Source organism: Sapajus apella, unplaced genomic scaffold (assembly GCF_009761245.1).
Source record: "Sapajus apella isolate SASKATOON/1434 unplaced genomic scaffold, GSC_monkey_1.0 scaffold8, whole genome shotgun sequence".
Lineage (NCBI taxonomy): Eukaryota > Metazoa > Chordata > Mammalia > Primates > Cebidae > Sapajus > Sapajus apella.
The window spans coordinates 27,966,742-27,986,802 of record NW_022436948.1 but is presented as its reverse complement, the minus strand read 5'-3'; the positions used below and the strand labels follow the sequence as shown (position 1 = coordinate 27,986,802).

Below are 20,061 nucleotides of genomic sequence, written 5' to 3'. Positions count from 1 at the left end.
TAGATACAAAGTTAAATGAATATAGTATTGACCTTTCTTTTTGCATGAAACTAAAGATTACTCTTGAGATTTCCGTTAAAATGAATAGTACCTGAGTTTTTCACCTTAAAACAGGATTCAAACTCAGCTGCCTACCAGGCCTTCTCAGCAGCTTCATAAAGGAGGAAATTGTCAGGTGTAAAATGGTATGTGCCGGGAGCCTAGAGAGCAATCTGTGTTACAGGAAATGAAAGCCATTCCATACCAGTGGATGGTGCCATGTATGAGTGTAGCCTCACTGTTGTCTAGTGATTTGGATTATTTCTAAAAGAAGTCAGAATCTAGAATGAGAAATGTTCTACAGGCCAGACAGAAGTTTAAAGGCTGAAATGTCACTTAAGTCATTTTAGTTTGCAACCCCTGATGTACTCTGTATTCCCCTATTTTAGGAATTTTCAAATTAGTAATGTAAAACCTCTTATATCAAATAATATATTTAATGATTTTTATTCTTAAGTACCAGTAGTTCTATTGAAAAATGATTAGTGATAAAAGATAGGAGGATAGTATATGTCGCTGTCTTGATAATGAGACCAGATACCAGATCTAAAAATAAAAACAGTCTCAGGAGATATAAGTTTTCATCTTCCTATTGAGTTACAATTTAGAACAGCATTTACAAATTCTAACAGTATACACTTACATTCAGTGTCAATCAGCCTTGGTTTCCTGTCTTTGGAGAACATTTATGTTTTCCATAAATATGTATTCAGTTTTACCATCTTCATTTTAAAGCAAATGAATTTTGCTGAGGAAGTTTTATTGAAGTTACTGTATCACATTTTATAATAATAATAAAAACCCAAATATGCTGTATACAGAAATAAAAGCATTTGTACATTTTATGATTGACAGATATTTAAGCTATGGTTCCGGTCCTAAAAGATTCCCCTTGGTAGATGTTCTTCAGTATGCATTGGAATTTGCCTCAAGTAAACCTGTTTGCACTTCTCCTGTTGATGATATTGATGCTAGTTCCCCACCTAGTGGTTCCATACCATCACAGACATTACCAAGGTAAAAAATAATCCATGCAAAAGACAGTTTTCTTATCTTTATTACATAATGAGGGCTGCTGCCTTTAAAGATGGTTTTTGTAAAATGTATGCTTTAATTTACTTTAGTGAACTCTTAAGAATGTATTCACTTAGAAGATTCTGTATCCTCTGGGAGTTTTCTTATTTCAGTGGATTTTATGGTTATGGATTAAAATTTTAATCACATTTGCTCAGAATTATAGTTTAGAATGTTTTGGTATGTACTTATGTAAGATTCACCATTTTATGATCCATAAAAACAGCACTGTCAAATTAGAATTTCTTTCTGTAACGTAAGCTGATAAGCAAGGGAAAATTCTCGTAATACCATGCATAAGATTTTGTAGTTTTTAAAAAATAAATATGAGTAAGATGTTTTTACTCTAAAGCTACAACTTCATCCTAAAATAATTTAGTTCTTATGTATTAAAAATCTCATTAGGATATTAGATCAGTCTACATATTTCTTTGTTAAGATTTTTTCTTTTGAATTATAAGCCAGTTTAATACTTTTGATCTGGCACGATCTTTTTCGGGAGCTTCAGTTTGAAAGGCCGACAACAAACACTCTGTGCTTTAAAAATACAGCACAACAGAACAACAGGGAGCCCCATCTTCAGAACTGCCAAGCACATCACCTTCATCAGTTGCTGCCATTTCATCAAGATCGGTGATACACAAACCATTCACTCAGTCCCGGATACCTCCAGATTTGCCCATGCATCCGGCACCAAGGCACATAACAGAAGAAGAACTTTCTGTGCTGGAAAGTTGTTTACATCGCTGGAGGACAGAAATAGAAAATGACACCAGAGGTAAGAAGCATCTCATAGCATGGTTACTATCACCCCAGATGGATATGTATAATGTTAATATTGAGAAGGGAAATTACATCTGGATTTTATATTTAAATACATTCATTTTTCTCTTCTAGAAAGGATGTTATGTAAGATAAACTAGACTGGCTCCCCATTTTTATAATCTCAGTGTCAGGTTTACAAGGACCAAAAGATTTTCCCCGGATTGCTTAGCTGATTAATGACATAGCAGATGGCCTGATTTTCTAGTTTACTGCTCTGAATTTATTTCAAACTGGTATTCACAGCTACTCCATTGGAGAAATGTCATACAGCATCAATGTTTGTACATATCAATTAGGTACTTAATCTAAGTTTGCACTGGGAGTTCCAGTGATAAAATATTTTCTTTAGGCTTAAGAATTAAAAATGTGGATTTTAATTTTTAATCTGCTCTAACAGATTTCTAAATATCTGTGTTCCATTACTAGTCTGTAACAGTTTTTACTGGCATGCAGCAAAATAAGAAAAATAAGGACAGTGCTCTGGGTGGGTGGGTGGGTGTGTGTGTGTGTGTGTGTGTGTGTGTGTGTGTGTGTGTGTCTTGTTAAGTTGCCATCTATCCTTTCTTGGACGGAACTCTCTTTTATTCTTTCCTATTTTTTCTTTTTTCAGAATAAGTTATCCTGAACTTTTCTCTCTTCTACTTTGCTGCTGTTAAAGTGTACTTTAAAAAAAATGGATTATGGCAGATTTTATTACATTTTCTTTTCTTACATGTGAAAATATAATTCCCTACTATCATTCCCCAATTTTATTCTAATTTATTTCTTTATTAAAAAAATGAGAAACTATATGACATGATTGGAATTATATTGAACAATATTGATTGTTGTACTTTAAATGACCAACTTTATTCTTTATAGACAATATTTGGAAAAGAACGGCCCTAATTTAATAAGTACATAGGATATGATGGTCACTAACAGCATTAGTAGCTGTCAAGATTTTTTAGTATTTTTCAAATAAGAGGGAATTAAAAAAAAAATATTTGAACTCATTTCCAAACATTAATCAAGCATATAATGTTGATGAAACACTATGTTAGGTGTTGGATAATTTTCTACTCATCATGACTGATTGCTTTTAAAAGATTACATTCAGAGGGTAGAAGCTAGGAAATTTTTGTCACCTATGTAGTGTCATTGAGGGAGGGAAGAAGTGAATGCAGTTAAAATTCTCTTTGGAGACCACTGACTGATGTGAGTCATTGGCTAGAGGTAAGAGAGAGGGAGAAATCAAATGATTCTCTTAGTTCATAATGGGATGAATAACCAGAGAGAAAGTATTTTGGAAAAAAGGTAAACCAGTGGGCAAAGAAGTTCCCACTCAGGGAAGGAAAGAGAAATATGAGTTCTCCTTTGGCCATTTTAAGTATGAAGAGCTTGAGGGACATTCATGTGATAAGGTTTTTATATTTAATATTATCGATCCGGAAAGAAGGTTTTCCTCAGGAAATTTGTTTTCTTCCTTTCATTCCTATTGATATTAGCAGTTAGCATTATTTTGTAAACTATTGTGTAATATTCCAACGCATAGGTATGATATAATTCATTTAATTTCCATATTAATATTCACTAAATAGTGCTGGTCTTCTACATATATATTTATACACTTCCATAAGTAGGATATATGATAAATTCTTTTTTTAAAACGTTTATTTTATGTTTATGGGTACATGTGCAGGTTTGTTAAAAAGGTAAATTACATGTCTTGGGGGTTTGGTGTAAGATTATTTCATCATGCAGGTAATAAGCATAGTACCCGATAGTTACTTTTTTGATCCTTACCCTCCTCCCACCCTCCACCCTAATGTAGGCCCCAATGTCTATTATTTCTTTATGTCTACCGTTTCTGCTTCAGAGTATGTATATTTTAAATGTTGACGACTGTTTTAAAAATGTAACTGCAAAACATTAAGACAGTTTGCATTCCCACAGTGTAAGAAAGCCTGCCGTCAGTATCATCCCTAGCCCTGGACACTTTTTAGTAGTTTTTTATAGTTGAAAAATGGTATTTTTGTGTTTTGATTTGTATTCCCTTAGTTATGAGTGAAGTTGGATATTTATATTTTTCTGTAAATTTCTTGTTTGTGACATTTGCCCATTTAAAAAATATTGAGCCATTTGTCTTTTTCTTATTGCTTAATAGAAAGTTTAATGTATTACTAATATTAGCCCTTTGCCTGTAGTATAATATATGCTACAGATACTATTTTGCCAGTGTTACGTTTGATTTTCTTTATGTTGGTGTTTTGTTATTATAATGTACATTTTTTAAAGTGTTGGGCAGGGAGGGTCTTATCTTTTCCTGTAAGGTTACTGGATTTTCTGACAGGCTCAGACAGGCCTTTTTCCACTCTGAAGTTTGCTTATTTTTTTTTATGGTTTTTCAACCTTTCTTCCTGATTGGTTCAGTAGCTTCACAATATAATATGGTTACACTATAACCATTTCCTTTCTGACAGATATTAGGTTATCTTGTTTTTAAAAATTATGGACAGTATGACTGTGAACATCTCTACCTCTGAACAATTTTGTAGGATTATTTTCTACTAGAAGTAGAAATAATTGGCTTGAGAGTGCCATACTTTTATTCTCACTGGTGATTATAGTCGAATTTTATTCAGTTACATATGTGTATAATATACGTGGTTAATACTTTGTTCTTAAGTTCACCTATTTTATAGAAAGTATGTAAGGAAGCTTAGCTCTCATTGTCATTGAAACTCTCCTTTATAGATTTGAACAAATTTCAATTTTATTGACTCTGTACATTTTCTAGAGCATATTTATTTTTAACTATGCATTTGTATTGTGTCTTTTATTAAGAATAACTATAGTTCATTTTGTACAGATTTCAGGTAGTAATGTTTTTTAAGAAAACTTTAGGAAATTTTTTCTATTCCTCTAACACGTTTGTAGGAAAACCATTTGTCCTTATAAGTCTCAGTAGAAACACACCTGATGTTAATCATTAAATGACACCTTATATCCTTAGATTTGCAGGAAAGCATATCCAGAATCCATCGAACAATTGAACTAATGTACTCGGACAAATCTATGATACAAGTAAGTGAAATTTTGAGGTAGTAATCATTGTCAAAATTATTTACATATATTTTAATTTACCTTTATGTTATTTATCTTAATCTAATTTTTCTTTACGTGTTTTCTTTTAAAATGTTGGTAAATCTTATTGTAAAATAATAAGGGCGTGCAGTATGTACAATGTGATAGTTCATCTGAATGGGGAAGTTTTATAACAAATTTATAACAAAATCTATGATAGGTTTCCCTCATTCAGTTGTATTCTCACACCATATGTATTGTGTACCCTTCTTAGTATTTTACAGTAAAATTTACCAAAATTTTTCTAAAGACTATAGCATTTTTAAAAAGTCTTGTGGGAGAAAATCTATGGTTGTTAAAGGATATTAAGATTTGGGAAGAAACTTTAGGACTCTGTTACATTTTAACTTCTGGTGTATCTTGTGTAATCTGTTTTGTTAACCATCAATTTAGAATTCTAAAGATTTAGACACATTTACTATATGTAATACTGTTAACTATAAGTTCTTTATTCAAAAGAAACAATCCAATGTACGATAATTGTTTTTAGTTTTTCAAAAATCATCTTTAATCTGTATACCTGTCAACTTTACATATCTTTAGCTTATTTAGATTCTGTCTTTTTAAAGTTTTGTAGTTTGGTTTCTTCACAATTTTAATCCCAGACAGTTCTCACTCATTTAAAAAAAGGAAAATGCTCCTATGGTTTTCCCCAAACAGGTTGTTTGTGGGTTTCATGAAATGTGGTACAGTAGACTACATAATTGTATTTTAACTTCTTTTTTTTTTTCCACATTTAGGTTCCTTATCGATTACATGCTGTTTTAGTTCATGAAGGCCAAGCTAATGCTGGGCACTACTGGGCATATATTTTTGATCATCGTGAAAGCAGGTGGATGAAGTACAATGATATTGCTGTGACAAAATCATCATGGGAAGAGCTAGTGAGAGACTCATTTGGTGGTTATAGAAATGCCAGTGCATACTGTTTAATGTACATAAATGATAAGGCACAGTTCTTAATACAAGGTAAGAATATATAGGGTGGTATATATTTTTAAATAGTCATAAAAGTGACTGGTCTGTGGTGTGATTGGCTATGATTAGGAAATGCTACTGCATTTGATGAGACTGAATTGAAAAGTAACATCAGCAGGGCTAAGAATTGGCATATATTTTGTATTCAAGGTTAACTATTAAAGGTAAATATGACCTTTTTTGTTCTTGCCAAAAACACTTAAATGACTGTTTCACATATTGACTCATGTTTAACTCCTTAGCCTAACATACATGGCCACTTTTCTTGGCCTCTGATTATCTCCCCACCTTCATTGATCTCCATTGTTCATTTTGAATTTATATACTTTACTGAACTTCTTGCTGTATCTGCTCATTTCAAACCATTTCACACATTTATATCTGTATGTTCTTATATATTTTATTTTTTGCTAGTAAGTCTTTTGCCTAATTCTTGTGTATCTGTCAAGATTTAATTCAGGTGTCATTTTCCCTGCAAACTATTTCTTGATCTGCCAGAAAGTACCTCTCCTTATGCCCTCCTAGCATTTGTCTACTGGGCATTTACTGTTGTGTACTGAAACTGTGTCACGACTTGTTTTGCACATTTCCCTCTCATCTGCTCAAAGCCAGAGACAACATCACACTATGTCTGAGTCTCTTTATTGCTGATATTCTGATACATGCTTTGCGTACAGAAAACAGTAAAGGTTTATTGAAACTGATAAAAATTATCTTCTTGTATTTAGTCGTTTGGCAAAATCAGCTAGGCAATCCACTTCTTATTGAAAAAGTAAAGTTTATTTTTGTGTGTGTGTAGTAGAAGTTGAGTAATTCTTCTAAATGCTCTTTATGTAGTGTTTTAAAAATCTTGCTATATTGGTTTTCATAATTGCCTAAGTCTATACTTAATCTCTTCATATGACAAACAATTTTAGTTTTATTTTGAGCTAATAAGGTTAACATGGTTATGAGTTGTTTACATTTTTGAAAAGTTTTACTTTTCGAGTAATCAAACATCTGGTATTTTCCAATAATGGCAAAAGTAGTACTACATCATTGTTAGAGTGGCAAAAAAAATTGGTTTTGTGTTTTCTCTCATTTCTACTCTTCAGATAAAAAGAAAAAATCAGAGACCATTACCTGTGATGGATTATTAGATATTTTTATTATTGTTTTCTGAGCATTTGTTTGAGTTTTAAAAAGTTTTTAATTTGCTAAACAGTAGTAATTCTTAAGTAATATTGAAGTGGTTAAGTGGTAATAATTCATAGTTTAAATCCTATTTGAAATGCCATCTGTTTTGAGCTTTGCATTTTCCCTTTAATTCTTAATTTTATACTAGTTTTTGAAATATGATTTGCAGAGGAGTTTAATAAAGAAACTGGGCAGCCCCTTGTTGGTATAGAAACATTACCACCAGATTTGAGAGATTTTGTTGAGGAAGACAACCAACGATTTGAAAAAGAACTAGAAGAATGGGATGCACAACTTGCACAGAAAGCTTTGCAGGAAAAGCTTTTAGCATCTCAGAAATTGAGAGAGCCAGAGACTTCTGTGACAACAGGTTTGTCCATTTTTATTAAGTTGTATTTGATTATCAGTATTATTATATTATTGTTATAATGCTAGATATGCTCATTAGAAGAAAGGTTTAGCTATCTTAAAGTATGAAGAAATCAGTGGAAATCATCTCAAATTCCATCACTCAGATTATCACAGTTAACAATTTACCCCTTTGCCAGACACCACTGTGTACATTCATATGTTATTTCAAGATAAATAAGATAATTCTGTTTACTTTTTCTCTGCTACCCTGCCTATGTTTTGTAGGCTTGAATTTTCTTGGCAAGTAGCAAAGAAAATTGTGAAATCAGCAAGAAACCCAAACCAATTCACTAAAGCTATTGAGAGTAGTTATTCCAAAGATGAGCAAAATAATGTTACTGGTATATTCATATATAATAGTGAAATACTACCATTAATAACTATTTGATTTTTTTCAGAATACTTAAGAGAAAATTGACCAAAGGTATTTAGTGTATCACAAGTAAAAAATAAGCATATAGACTTGTAAAACAAAGATATAAATGCATAAACATAAATATTTAAAAACACTTCTTAAATGAACTGTTAGCTGATGATGTCAATAAAATAAGTCAAAGTAAACACTGTATAAGATTTAAGAAAATAGTTTCCAGTAAAATTGGAAATATATTGTCTTTTTTTTAAAGATTAATCTTATCACTGAGTTGCAAATATGCTTTAGGGCAACACGTTTTCTGGTATAGAAAATGCTATTTCTTGGTACAAGTTGGGGTAATGAGAAATTAAGTCCATATAGTTTTCTCAAACTCATTTGTCTCTTTTTATAACTGCTAGAGGATGTTATTGAATAACCTTTTTTTTTTTTTTTTTTTTTTTTTTTGCAAGAGCTACGTGTTTTGTTTTTTAAGGAAGCAGTTCCAGTTTTTGTTGTTTTAGTTTCACCTTTTGCAGACAGAGATTTCCTTGCGGCATTACCTGGTTGGGTTTCAGCATTATCATTTGAACTTTAGAAAAAATTACAACTTCAACAGAAGATTGTTTTATAGTACTACAATGTAGTATTGTGACTGATACAGGCATGCACAAACCTGGCCAGATCTGTAACTTGTTTTCATGTAGCTCAAATAGTTGTCATTGATTTTGATCCTGAGAGGCAGATAATTCAGCATTTTTAAAAAAGATAATGGTACGACACCAACATTTTGATATTCTAGTGTTACAGAGAGTACCACCATTATAGTGGCTGGTGAGCTCTACCATTATGAAGGACTGCACATTTTTCCCCCACATGTAAAGGGCTATTATATAGAACAGGTGAAGCTATGTGGGTCCACAACAATGTAGTTTTTAGTAGATAATCAAGAGGTACCTAAGCTCAAATCGCAGGGTAATAACTGTATTATAGTTTCTTTTTTAAGGCATTTCTGTCCCTTTGTAATTTCCTGCTTTGCATTCCGTACATATTCTTTCCAAATCATTCCTCAGAACCTGTCCCAAGATGGAGCTGCTGTGTTATTCTTCACTTAACATTTACTTATTCCTATCACATGTGACTATTCTTGTTATTAGTAGGAGGAAGGGACTGCATAATTTAGTATAAGCAGTGTATTACCTAAGCTCCCAGACACAGATCAATCATCCGTTTATTGATTGAGCTTCAGTTTTATTCTTGGCTTACCTATATTTTGTGATATCAAAATACTAAGTTTTATTATCCTTCCCCTCTTCATCTTGTCTGTTTCTTGTAAGTCTCTCCAAATTTACAGAGTTAACATATATATTTCTGCTTTGTCAAAGTAATGCATATTCTCAACTAATATTCCCGTTCGATAAGGACTAGCTGTGCCCCATCCCCATTTTACATTTGTCATCTTTTTTTCTTTTTTTGTAAAAAGGTCTTGTCTGTATACCTACATCCATTTTCATGATCAGTACATCTGATTATACACTTTACAGGGTGTTTTGTAATTTTTTTTAATGTAATACTAGATGTCGGATATGTATTTTCATGTCTCTTTATCATGTAAAATAAACTTGAACAGAATATTGATATATCTCTGGGAGGAACCAGAATAAATAAAAGAGGTGGAAATGGTCAATTCCTATTCCTGGATAATTATAATTATCTTCCAGCGTGGGTTTTTAGAAAGCAGTAGAAATACTACCTTTAGGAAACATTGTGTCCTCTATAGACTTGATGGATATATGCACTTGATTTGAGTTAGTAGAAATAGAATGTGCCAAGTGCATAAATTTATTGAGTGAGATTGTTATTTAAAAGTTTAGTTTTTATTAGTGTATTATCTTTGAGATATATTAAGACATTTGTCCTCTGTTCCAGGATAGTTTCACATGTCAAAATTGAACAAGGCTAATATTTCATTAGAACCATTTATTCCTTATTATTAATAGAGGAATTTTATTTTAATGCCTATACCATCTATTTCTGATTCTTCTCATAGTTTTCACAGTAAGTAATTTAATTTGGTATAATAATTCCAGGATCTCAAAGCAAACCTGTATTTTAATCTCTCAGGTGTTCACTATTATGAGTGACTAGTGGAAGTAATAAAAGGAAATCTTGTTAATAAAATCCAACAGAATGATTTTTGTTAAGATTTCTGGCCAGCCATTCTTTGCTATGAATGTATGCATCAGAATTACTAGGGGGATTTTTTTCTGAGTATGAACAACACACCCTGCCTAAGACCACTTAAGACATACTGGAATCAAAATTTCTGGAGAAAGGATCTAATATGATCCTATCTTAAAGAGATGTTCAGATAATTCTAAGGTACACTTCTGATTAAGCAGCACGACTCTAGGCTGAATTTATAAAACAAATTATTCTGGAGAGAAGAGTGTTGTCTGAGTTACTATTTTACTTATGTTACTCTTGCCTTATCCAAGAAATATCTGAAGTCCTTACAACATGGCACACCCAGATTTTTTTTAAAATAAGGAAACACTAGTTAAGATCGGTATGAAATGTGTTGCATAAGGTTTTATAAATTTGTCTAGAGGCAGAAGGTAGAGTTGGCTCTGGGACTTTGCTGCAAACACTGTCTACAAGTTAAAAATATGTTGAAGTTCCAGGAGAGTACAGTGGATCCCGAGAGTAAGACCTGGTAGAAAGAACAATATCTTCAGTGTTCTCAGGTTTCTCAGGTTCCTTGAAAGCAGGAAGCAGGAACTGGGTGATATTCTTTTTTTTTTTTTTTTTTGAGGTTGTTTCTTCGTCACCCAGCCTGGAGTGCAGTGGCACAATCTTGGCTCACTGCAACCTCTGCCTCCCGGGTTCAAGCAATTCTTGTGCCTCAGCCTCCTGAGTAGCTGGGACTACAGGCATATACCACCACATTGGGCTTTTTTTTTTTTTCCTTTCTTTCTTTTTTGTATTTTAGTGGAGATGAGGTTTCACCATGTTGACCAGGCTAACCTTGAACTTGAACTCCTGAGCTCGAGCAATCCGCCTGCCTCGGCCTCCCAAAGTGCTAAGGTTACAGGCATGAGCTACCACACCAGGCCTGGTGGTATTCTTATTTATATCTCTAGCATCTAGTATAATAAATGACATATGGTAGATGTTTCTTGAAAGTTTTCTATTTATAAATTGAATTCATTCCCTATGGAGATTCCAATAGTGAATTTACTGGGTGATCCTTAGTGTAGGAGAACACACAGTTTTAAAGTAGAAACAAAATACTCACTCACGAAGGAGGCGGGCCAAATATGTGTAGTGAGGATGTAGTTTTTTGTTCTGGATAAATTCATAGTTTGACTCTGGTTTATAAACCTCTCTTCCCCGCACCCCTCAGATTTTCTTTGGAATGGAGCCCAGGAATCTGAAGCTCCACCACTGATACTATGCAATCACCTTATCATGGTGCTTTGTAGGCTCTTATAGGGTATTGTGGACTTTTAAATACATTTCTAGAAATGGATGGACTGTATATCTCTCAAGCAGTCCCCTTTAAACCTTTTTCAATGTGAATGTAGTAAGTATGACTTGTTAGTAAGTTAACAAGTTCTTCTGAAAGATATCAGAGATGCTGGTATTATTTTTATAGTTAAGAGCAGATCCTTACTCCTTAATAGAAAGCCAGTTGGTGGTAAAGTTGATCTTAAAATATTGAAGACCATAACCAGGAAACATGCATAACTAAAGCACCCCCAAACCTCCTTAGTCCCCTGTTTTAACATGAAGATGGACTAAAGGAGCTGGCTCAGAGTTCCCTCAGGATGTTGAGTAGTCTTCTCTAACAGCTAGGGAAGCATGGCTGGAAAATCCCTTTTGTGGAGGCCAGTCATTTGAAAATCCTAGAGAAAACACCCGTAGAAAAAAATGGATGACTTGAGAGAGACTTTAGGAATAAGGATATTATTTACCTCCCTAGAGAACGGGTTATTCATGGTGAAATGAGTGCATTAAAAAAAAACTTTTTGTTTCCAGTCTCCCAGAGTTTCAAACCATTGTACGTTCACCTACTGTGACTAAAACGCCACTAGTTCCCAATGTACATAGGGAAAACCCTGGAGAAAATTGTCCTGTCTGACATTTAGCCGGTTAGGGAATTTATAGCTGTAGGCCACTAGGGATGAGGTTTTTAATAGGGTTAGAGGATGAACAACAATTGTATTATATGGTAAAGGCAAAACTATTTGTTCTGCTGTTGTTCCTATCAAAGAAACAAAAATAGCTAAAGTAGATGGTAGGGTATCAGTTGTGTGAGCCTTCCATACAGAACAACACAATATAACCAGTACATGTTATGCTGATATAGAGAGTAATTCTTTTTGTTTAAAAATATGGGTAGGTAGGTAAAGTCTGGAAATAATGTATCAGAAATTTTAATAGTGCTTATCTCTTAGTAACGCAAAGAGCTTTTCATTTTCCTCATTTTTTCTTGTTTTTTTCTATAAACATTTTTATTCTTTGGTGTAATAAAATGAAGACAAAACTTCTTTTTTGTCTTCTTTGAGGATTTTTTTATGAGGATTTTATTTTATAATCTGATTCCCTTGTAATTCTTCCAAGCCTACTTCCCTGTGAGTAGCCTATATTTCATCTATACCAGATTACTCCCTATTTCTCTTGCATGTAGGAAATTTTCCTATCATTATGTCTTTGCTCATGAAGTATCCTTCATCTTAAAAATGTTTGTCATCAGTGTTCATGAATTTTTGCATATTCTTTAAGATCTTCCTCATATCCCAGTCTTTATGAATTTCTCTGAGAGCACTTCTGTAGCAGCTATTATCTTTTTCCTCTTAATTCTCACCTCACTACCAGTTGTATTATGTTTTTCTCTATTGTCCTTACATTTTTGCTTGCCTTCCAATGTAGAGGCTCATATATAGCAGGGATTTTATGAATCTTTGATCAGACCTTACATGTGCTACTCCTTCTTTACAGTGTGCTATTCCTTCTGCCTAGAATCTTTTCTATTCTTATCTCCAAAATAATCCTCTACAAATCCTTCTAGACTCACCTAAGTAAGTTAGCACCTCTCTTGGTAGGTGTTTCTTAACAGGCAGCATTATCTCAAGTGTTTGTATTGGGTCCACAGTGCTTTTATAAAACCTTGTGCATAACTTTTATTGCATTTATCACATTGTATAGTAATAGAATGTATATCAGATTTTACTGAGAGACACTTAAAATGCGTGATGTATGTAATTTTTTTTTTTTTTTTTACATTTTTAATACCTACTACAATACTGAATATAGTACAGGTTCAATAAACATGTTGGGAATGCAATTTGAATTTTTTGTTTCCCATCTCCCAGCATGTCAAACTGTTGTAGGTTCAACTATCATGGCAACAAAACCACTGACATAAGTTCCCTGGGAGGAATGTACATAGGGCAAAGCCTAGAGAAAAATTTTTTGTATGACATTTAGCCAGAACCCTTCACTGTTACTCATAAGGTTTTTGCACTCAAACTCCTTTATGGAAGAAAACCTTGGCCCTGGTGACATAAGGTGGATTTTACTTTTGTTGATCAGATAAAATTACTCTTGCTCCTAAAGACCAATTTTACAAAGATTCTAGGTTTCAATGGGTCATTAGGCCAGTGTCAAACCAGATGGATTTATTGGTCCTCATTGCTCTAAGTTTGCATCCAATTATTAATCATTGACATTACCTACTATGGTGAAGAGAGGAAGCGTGGCAACAAGGAGTTTCTCTCTGTTAAAGCCCTAAAGAAGCTGGCATAAGCTACCTATGATGAAATCTTCCAGAAGCAGAATTACTGATAAGCTGATGGTAGCCAAATGTTTTCTTTATCTATTACTCATGGGCACTGAAAGGCTATTGCAGTCCAAAATCAGGAAATTATTTAATGAGAACATTAAATTTCTTTTAACTTCTCTCCTTCCTTTTTTTTACACATTGTAAGCATTCTCACCTCTAGTTTTCCTTATCATATAGTCAGATGTCCCTCCATCAACTTAGTTAACTCATGTCACAAACTTGGTATGTTCATATGTAATCTCCACACCTTTGTGTCCAAAATCTAGCCATTTTTATGTCCCTCTGCTGCTGTCTCTGTTATTGGAAAACATATTCATTTCTTTTTCATACTGCTCTACTGCCTTCTACTACCTTCACTGACCTCTAGTTTTATTTTCCTCTTTTAATTCATTCTTCACAATATCCTCAGAATAATTTTTTAAAAACTTGCTATGTTGCCATTGTCTTAAAAAAGTACTCATTTCCAATTGCCTGATTTAAAGTCTGTTAGTGCCTTTGTCCCTACCTGCATCACCTCTTGCCATATCTGCACTTTTGTACTGTAATCCAGTCATATTATTCTTTTTCGAATCTAGCCCATGCTGACTGCATGGACTCTTCATTCCACCTGGCAAAGCAGCACATTCATCCTTCATTTTATAGGTCACTTTCTAATTTCTCACAATCTAAATTGCTCATATCACTTCATTGTTACTTTAGTCCTAGAATGTGTTATCATATTGTCAAAATTTACATGTATGATTATTCAGTTAGTGATAATCTCCACAGATGACTGGAAGCTTCATGGACTGGCTGCTTTGTTAGAGATTTACTGAGAGACACCCTTTAGGTCATGTCATGTAGAGCTCGTTTAGTCTAGGAAACACCTAGTGGGATGTTCATTGTACATCTGGAACTCAAAAGATGGGTAGGAGATGTCATGCATTTCTATTGGTACCAGTTTGCCAAACTGTGAATACTTTTCTCTGATAACACTCAGCTACCAGAGGCAAGTTCAGAAAAGATGGAAGGTTAGGTTCATTCAGGGTTAGGATTTTGTCAGGAAGTGTGAAAGAGGATACTGTGGCCAGAGAAAAATAGCTCTTGTGTACTCTGTGGAAAGTCAGCCCAGGATTGCTGTTCAAACCAAATTCTTCTTTTGGTAAAGTGCTGACGATTTTCCAAAATGAGCTTTTGGTATTTCTCATGGCAGAAAAATTTACTGTGAATTCCTTACCATAAACTATAATGAGGGCTTTCCTTAATAATTGTTGGAGTACTGTTCTTGGTTTTTGTTTTTTAATAAATTCTGGGAAGAAGTGCTATACATGGAAGGATATATTTTACTTTAAATAGAAGACTAAGATTCGTTCTTATATAACTTCAGATATAGAAATGAATAAAAGATTTATCTTAGTATAGACTCTGTGATTTATATTAGATATACAATTGATTCTTTTCTCATGAAGCACAAGCAGCAGGAGACCCAGAATATCTAGAGCAGCCATCAAGAAGTGACTTCTCAAAGCACTTGAAAGAAGAGACTATTCGAGTAATTACCAAAGCGTCACATGAGCATGAAGATAAAAGTCCTGAAACAATTTTGCAGTCGGTAAGATCTTTTCTTTTGGCTCTCTGAACATAGCCATGGTCATGACATTTCCTCCACTAAAGTGGAGGGAGACCTGTCTGGGAGTCAGGAGATACGGGGCCCGATAATGGCCTGACATGGGCATTATCAGTGACCATGGGCAAGTCATCTGATGCCCAGACTGTGATTTCCTGTAATTTTAAAGACACTTTTCTCTTAAGTTTCTGTCTTTCTGTTAGATAATTGTAATGAATCATAATCATAGATTAAAATGGCCATTTGATTTAGAACTTAAAAAGATAAGTGTAAAATTTACCAGTATTTTTCCTGTCTCTCACTCATTCCTCCATCTGTAATCTGATTACAATGGAATATTTGGGAACTTAAGATACAATTGTCATAATTTCATGAAATGTGTTTAACAATAAAACTACTAGATACTGATACTATAGGTTAGAATATTATTAGAAGGATAAATATGATATTGCAAAACTGTTAATATTTCAAAAATGTCCCTATGCAAAAATGTAATTATTAGTCTAATGAATTGTAGTTTTCAAATACGTCTTTTTATAACAGTAAATTGAGGATGTTGGTATTATACTATGTTATCAATGAATATGACATTCTGAGAGAAGCTATTTCAAGAATTTGTTACTATTAAACCTTTCAGTCCCTGTAGTCATTTATCTTTTATCAGTGAGCATAAGCAGCTCTAATGCAGATTTTATGGTGGCTCCTTTTAATATTTGAAGATTCGCCTCAAGAACTGGAGAGTGCCACATATAATTTTACAACACATAATTTTCTGCTTAGTCAGTGAATTCAATGCCAGCAATAACCTGCTAATTGCAATGAGGCCTTAAATATATAATAAGACTTCCTTCAGCTAAAATGTTCAAGAGATAGAGTACTCTTTTATTTTTGTTTTGATGAACTAAATAACAAAAAATTATTTTTTGTTTGAAACATTTTGAAAATGTATTAACATATCATCTTCTTAAAAATGTATTAATTTAAATAGTTCCTCTTTGGTGATTCTAAATTTTGCCAATGCCTTAGAAGCTTTAAATGAATTTGATACGAACATCAGTAACTCAAAAGCTTTTCATGGAAAATGCTTTGTTTAGTGGATCTGGGATGTCTGATTCTTGGGTGATGGTAAGAGGAAAACCTAGCAAAGGAGAAGAAACAGAGGAGTAGGTATAAGGGGGAATAGTTTTGCCTGACAAAGAAATTGCATTTGCAAGTCCCCTGCTAATTAGAACTTTTATTTGTTAAAGCCTAAATTATGATTAATAAGTGTCACTTTTTAAAAGATGGTGTTAGAAAATCAAAAACATTACTTAGCTTAATTTAGAATCATGGTTTTAAGTTTGGCAGATCATATAGAATTTAAATTTCTGGAAATTTTGATTGCTCAGCCTCCTAATATCGATATAATCTTACAAGGGAGCAACCTACTACCTCGTCTTTACCTCAGAAAGGAGGATGACAGGGAGATAATAGGATAGACAAATACACTATTTGTTTGTTTATTTCATTGTTATCTGGAGTGGCATACACAGTTTAGCCTCATTGTGTGTATAAATCCTGAAGCAAGCCTAAGAATTCAGTAACCATAGCTGTCAGAAGCAGCCTGTGATTCTTGATCTTACTGTCATTTGCTTAGCATCATGGTAACTACTTCACAGGTGTTTTCTCATTTAAACTTAGCGTACATTGAAGATAAATTGCACAGGTGAAAAATATCTTCAGACTTTGGGATTAAACATTTCTGGGTTTTAGAATATTAGTTTTACTTATTATTAACGTAACCTTGAATAAATTGCTTAATTTCTCTAGATAGAACTCAGTTTTCTTTTCCATAAAATGTAAGTAATTGTAGGATTCGTCGAGAGCATTACTTGTAAGTGCTTGGCATGGTATGTAGTAGGCACTGAGTATCTGTTGGCTTCCTTCTGTTACTTCAGTCCTAACCACTTTCCAAAAATAAAATATATTAAATTCAACCTTAAGATAAGAAGAATTCCCTGGAAAGCTTAGAACCATGGAAATTAGAATTTCCAAGTGTTTAGGCCCCCTGCTTTTTAGAAAAGTGTCTTTAATTTTAAATGGAATAGTTTAGGATATTTTCAAAATACAGAAAAGTAGACCCTGAGAGTCATGCATAGTTCAGCTCACTACTCAAAGTTAATTACTGTAAATATGTTGGTATTTTCTTCACTCTTATTTTGATATGTAGATTTAGGATTTATTTTTATAATTGAGTTGCATACAAAATTTTGTCTTGCCTCCTTTTAATCACTTACATTTATAACCATTTCCCCAGGTTATAAACTCAGTAAAAACATTTAATGGCTACTAGTCCATTGAATAATTAACTTCTTGTTTATGTACCTCCTCCCCCATTGTATATTTGTTTCTGCTATTACATTATAAATAGGGTGCTAGAAATAAAAGCTTTTTTCATATTTCAGGTTATTTCCTTAGAATAGATTTCCGATTGAATTACTAGGATAAAAGGTAAAGGCATATTAATGTGTCCATGGGCTTACAGTTATATAGCATTTTAGCCACGCTTCTCATGAGACCACTTTTTAAAAAGTCATATAGCTAATGGATTTCAGGCAATTCATAAAAATCTTTGTATTTTAATTATTTTTGCAATGTATTAGCTGAGAAACTTGTTTTTAACTCTTTTTAAGTTTAGCCTTTATTAATGTATTCATATAAGACCTGAAAATAGAAGAAGAAGATAAGTAAACATACATACTTCAGTGAGCCCTTAAATTCTTTATATGAAAAAATTTTATGGTACTTTGGGATATCTAAATTTGATGAATGATACTACAGAATTATTATATGTAGCAAAGTTTCTTCCCTTTTTCAACTTTTATCCATGCATTTAATCAGCTTTATGCTGTTGAAACTCTTCAGTAGTAACTGACAAGGCTTATAAAACATTTATTTTTCCTAAGTGCAATTTTTTTCCCTCAAAGGGAATGTGTTTTATAAGGATTAGTATTCTACGTAATAACCATTTGCCTTAAATTTATATTTTCCTTTCCTAAGATAGTATTGTTTTGGATTGGTTTGCTAATGAAAAATCATCACCACACACTCCCAACAGATTTCTGAATTTACCTGTTTATATTTCACTTTTGTGTACGGAGACCTAGCACATTTCTTCTCTTATATGCTAGAAAGTTTAAAAATCCTTGATTAAAATGGACCAAGTACATCTTTGTAGAATGTGTGTGATAATAGTATTAGTTTAAAAGTATTCAAATATGAGCCATTTAAAGTAGCATAATGAAACGGTATAATGACTCATAGTAGCTGCCATTTTCTAGAACAAGTGTTACATACCAGGTGTTGGCTTAGCTGCATATTATGTCTCATGATCATGTTACCTGTTGAGGTCGATCATTTCTTCATGAAAAGATGTGGATTTTGGTAAATTAAAGAAATGTATTCCAAAAATGTTGTGGTCAGAAACACCTTTTTTTTTTTTTTTTTTTGAGATGGAATCTTGCTCTGTAGCCCAGGGTAGAGTACAGTGATGCTGTCTCAGCTCACTGCAACCTTCACTTCTGGGTTTAAGCAATTCTCATGCCTCAGCCTCCCAAGTAGCTGGGATTACAGGCATATGCCACCATGCCTGGCTTATTTTTGTATATTTAATAGCAACGGATTTCACCATGTTGGCCAGGCTGGTCTCTAACTACTGGCCTCAAGTGATACACCCATGTTGGCCTCCTAAACTGCTGGGATTGTAGGCATGAGCTACTGTGCCCAGCCAAAAATAACATTTATTTTAAAAGGGGCAATACCAGCTGCAGCTGTTCGTTTTGTTTTATTGTTTAATTAAACTCTTTTTGCATATATGCTGTTGGAAAGCCAGAAAATGTTCACATTACTAAAATTTACCCATATTTCAAGTGAAAATAAAACCTATTTAGTTGCTGTTATTAAAATTTTTTTTTGAAATATCAAAACAGTTTATCCTTGTTTATGAAAACTTACACAATTCCATTACTTAAGTTACTTTCAAGCACCTTCAGTACTTTTGACTTTTTAAAATAGGGAAATAGTGGATATGCTAGTTTATAAATATGTTCAATAAAATAAGTATGTAAAATCTGTACAGTATGAATGAATCATATTAGTGTCATAAAGTTTTGAATGAACTTTTCTGAATTTTACACTGACTTCTGTATTAGTATAGATTAGTGAAATACAAAGAATTTGTTAATAAAAAAAGGAATAAATCTGATTGAGTTGTTAAAAATGGATATCAGTTTCCAACAACGTTTTCTTATTTTCGGCAAGTGTTTGTTGAACACTTAAGATATAAATATACTGGAGTTTCATAGGCTGTATATAGTAAGTTAAACAAAATAGAATATGGATATTAACTGGATACATAATTGATACCAGAAAGAATAGATGGATAAAATCATAAGGAAAATATCGCACAAATTCTAATGAATTTAGAGGAGGTCCTATCTTATTTTGGTTGAGGTATCAAGGAAGGTTTTCGGGAGCTATTGGACTTTTTAAAAAAATTTTCAGCTATACAGACAATAATAGAAAATACAACTCCAGTATTTTTTGTCTTAAGTACTTGAAGTTCTAAATACTTAATGGGGAAAAAAT

The 20,061-nt window shown here is 33.0% G+C and overlaps 1 protein-coding gene across 9 annotated transcripts in view; it reads left to right on the top strand.

Moving 5' to 3' along the window:
- Positions 1-20,061, top strand: part of USP25 (ubiquitin specific peptidase 25) — a 140,411-nt gene that overhangs the window by 90,528 nt on the left and 29,822 nt on the right. For all 9 annotated transcript variants that reach the window (XM_032277154.1, XM_032277161.1, XM_032277162.1 and 6 more), the window contains 6 exons: positions 895-1,056; positions 1,665-1,891; positions 4,934-5,004; positions 5,805-6,033; positions 7,388-7,588; positions 15,278-15,420. In XM_032277154.1, the coding sequence (XP_032133045.1) occupies positions 895-1,056; positions 1,665-1,891; positions 4,934-5,004; positions 5,805-6,033; positions 7,388-7,588; positions 15,278-15,420 (1,033 nt within the window). The remainder of the gene's footprint in view (positions 1-894; positions 1,057-1,664; positions 1,892-4,933; positions 5,005-5,804; positions 6,034-7,387; positions 7,589-15,277; positions 15,421-20,061) is intronic.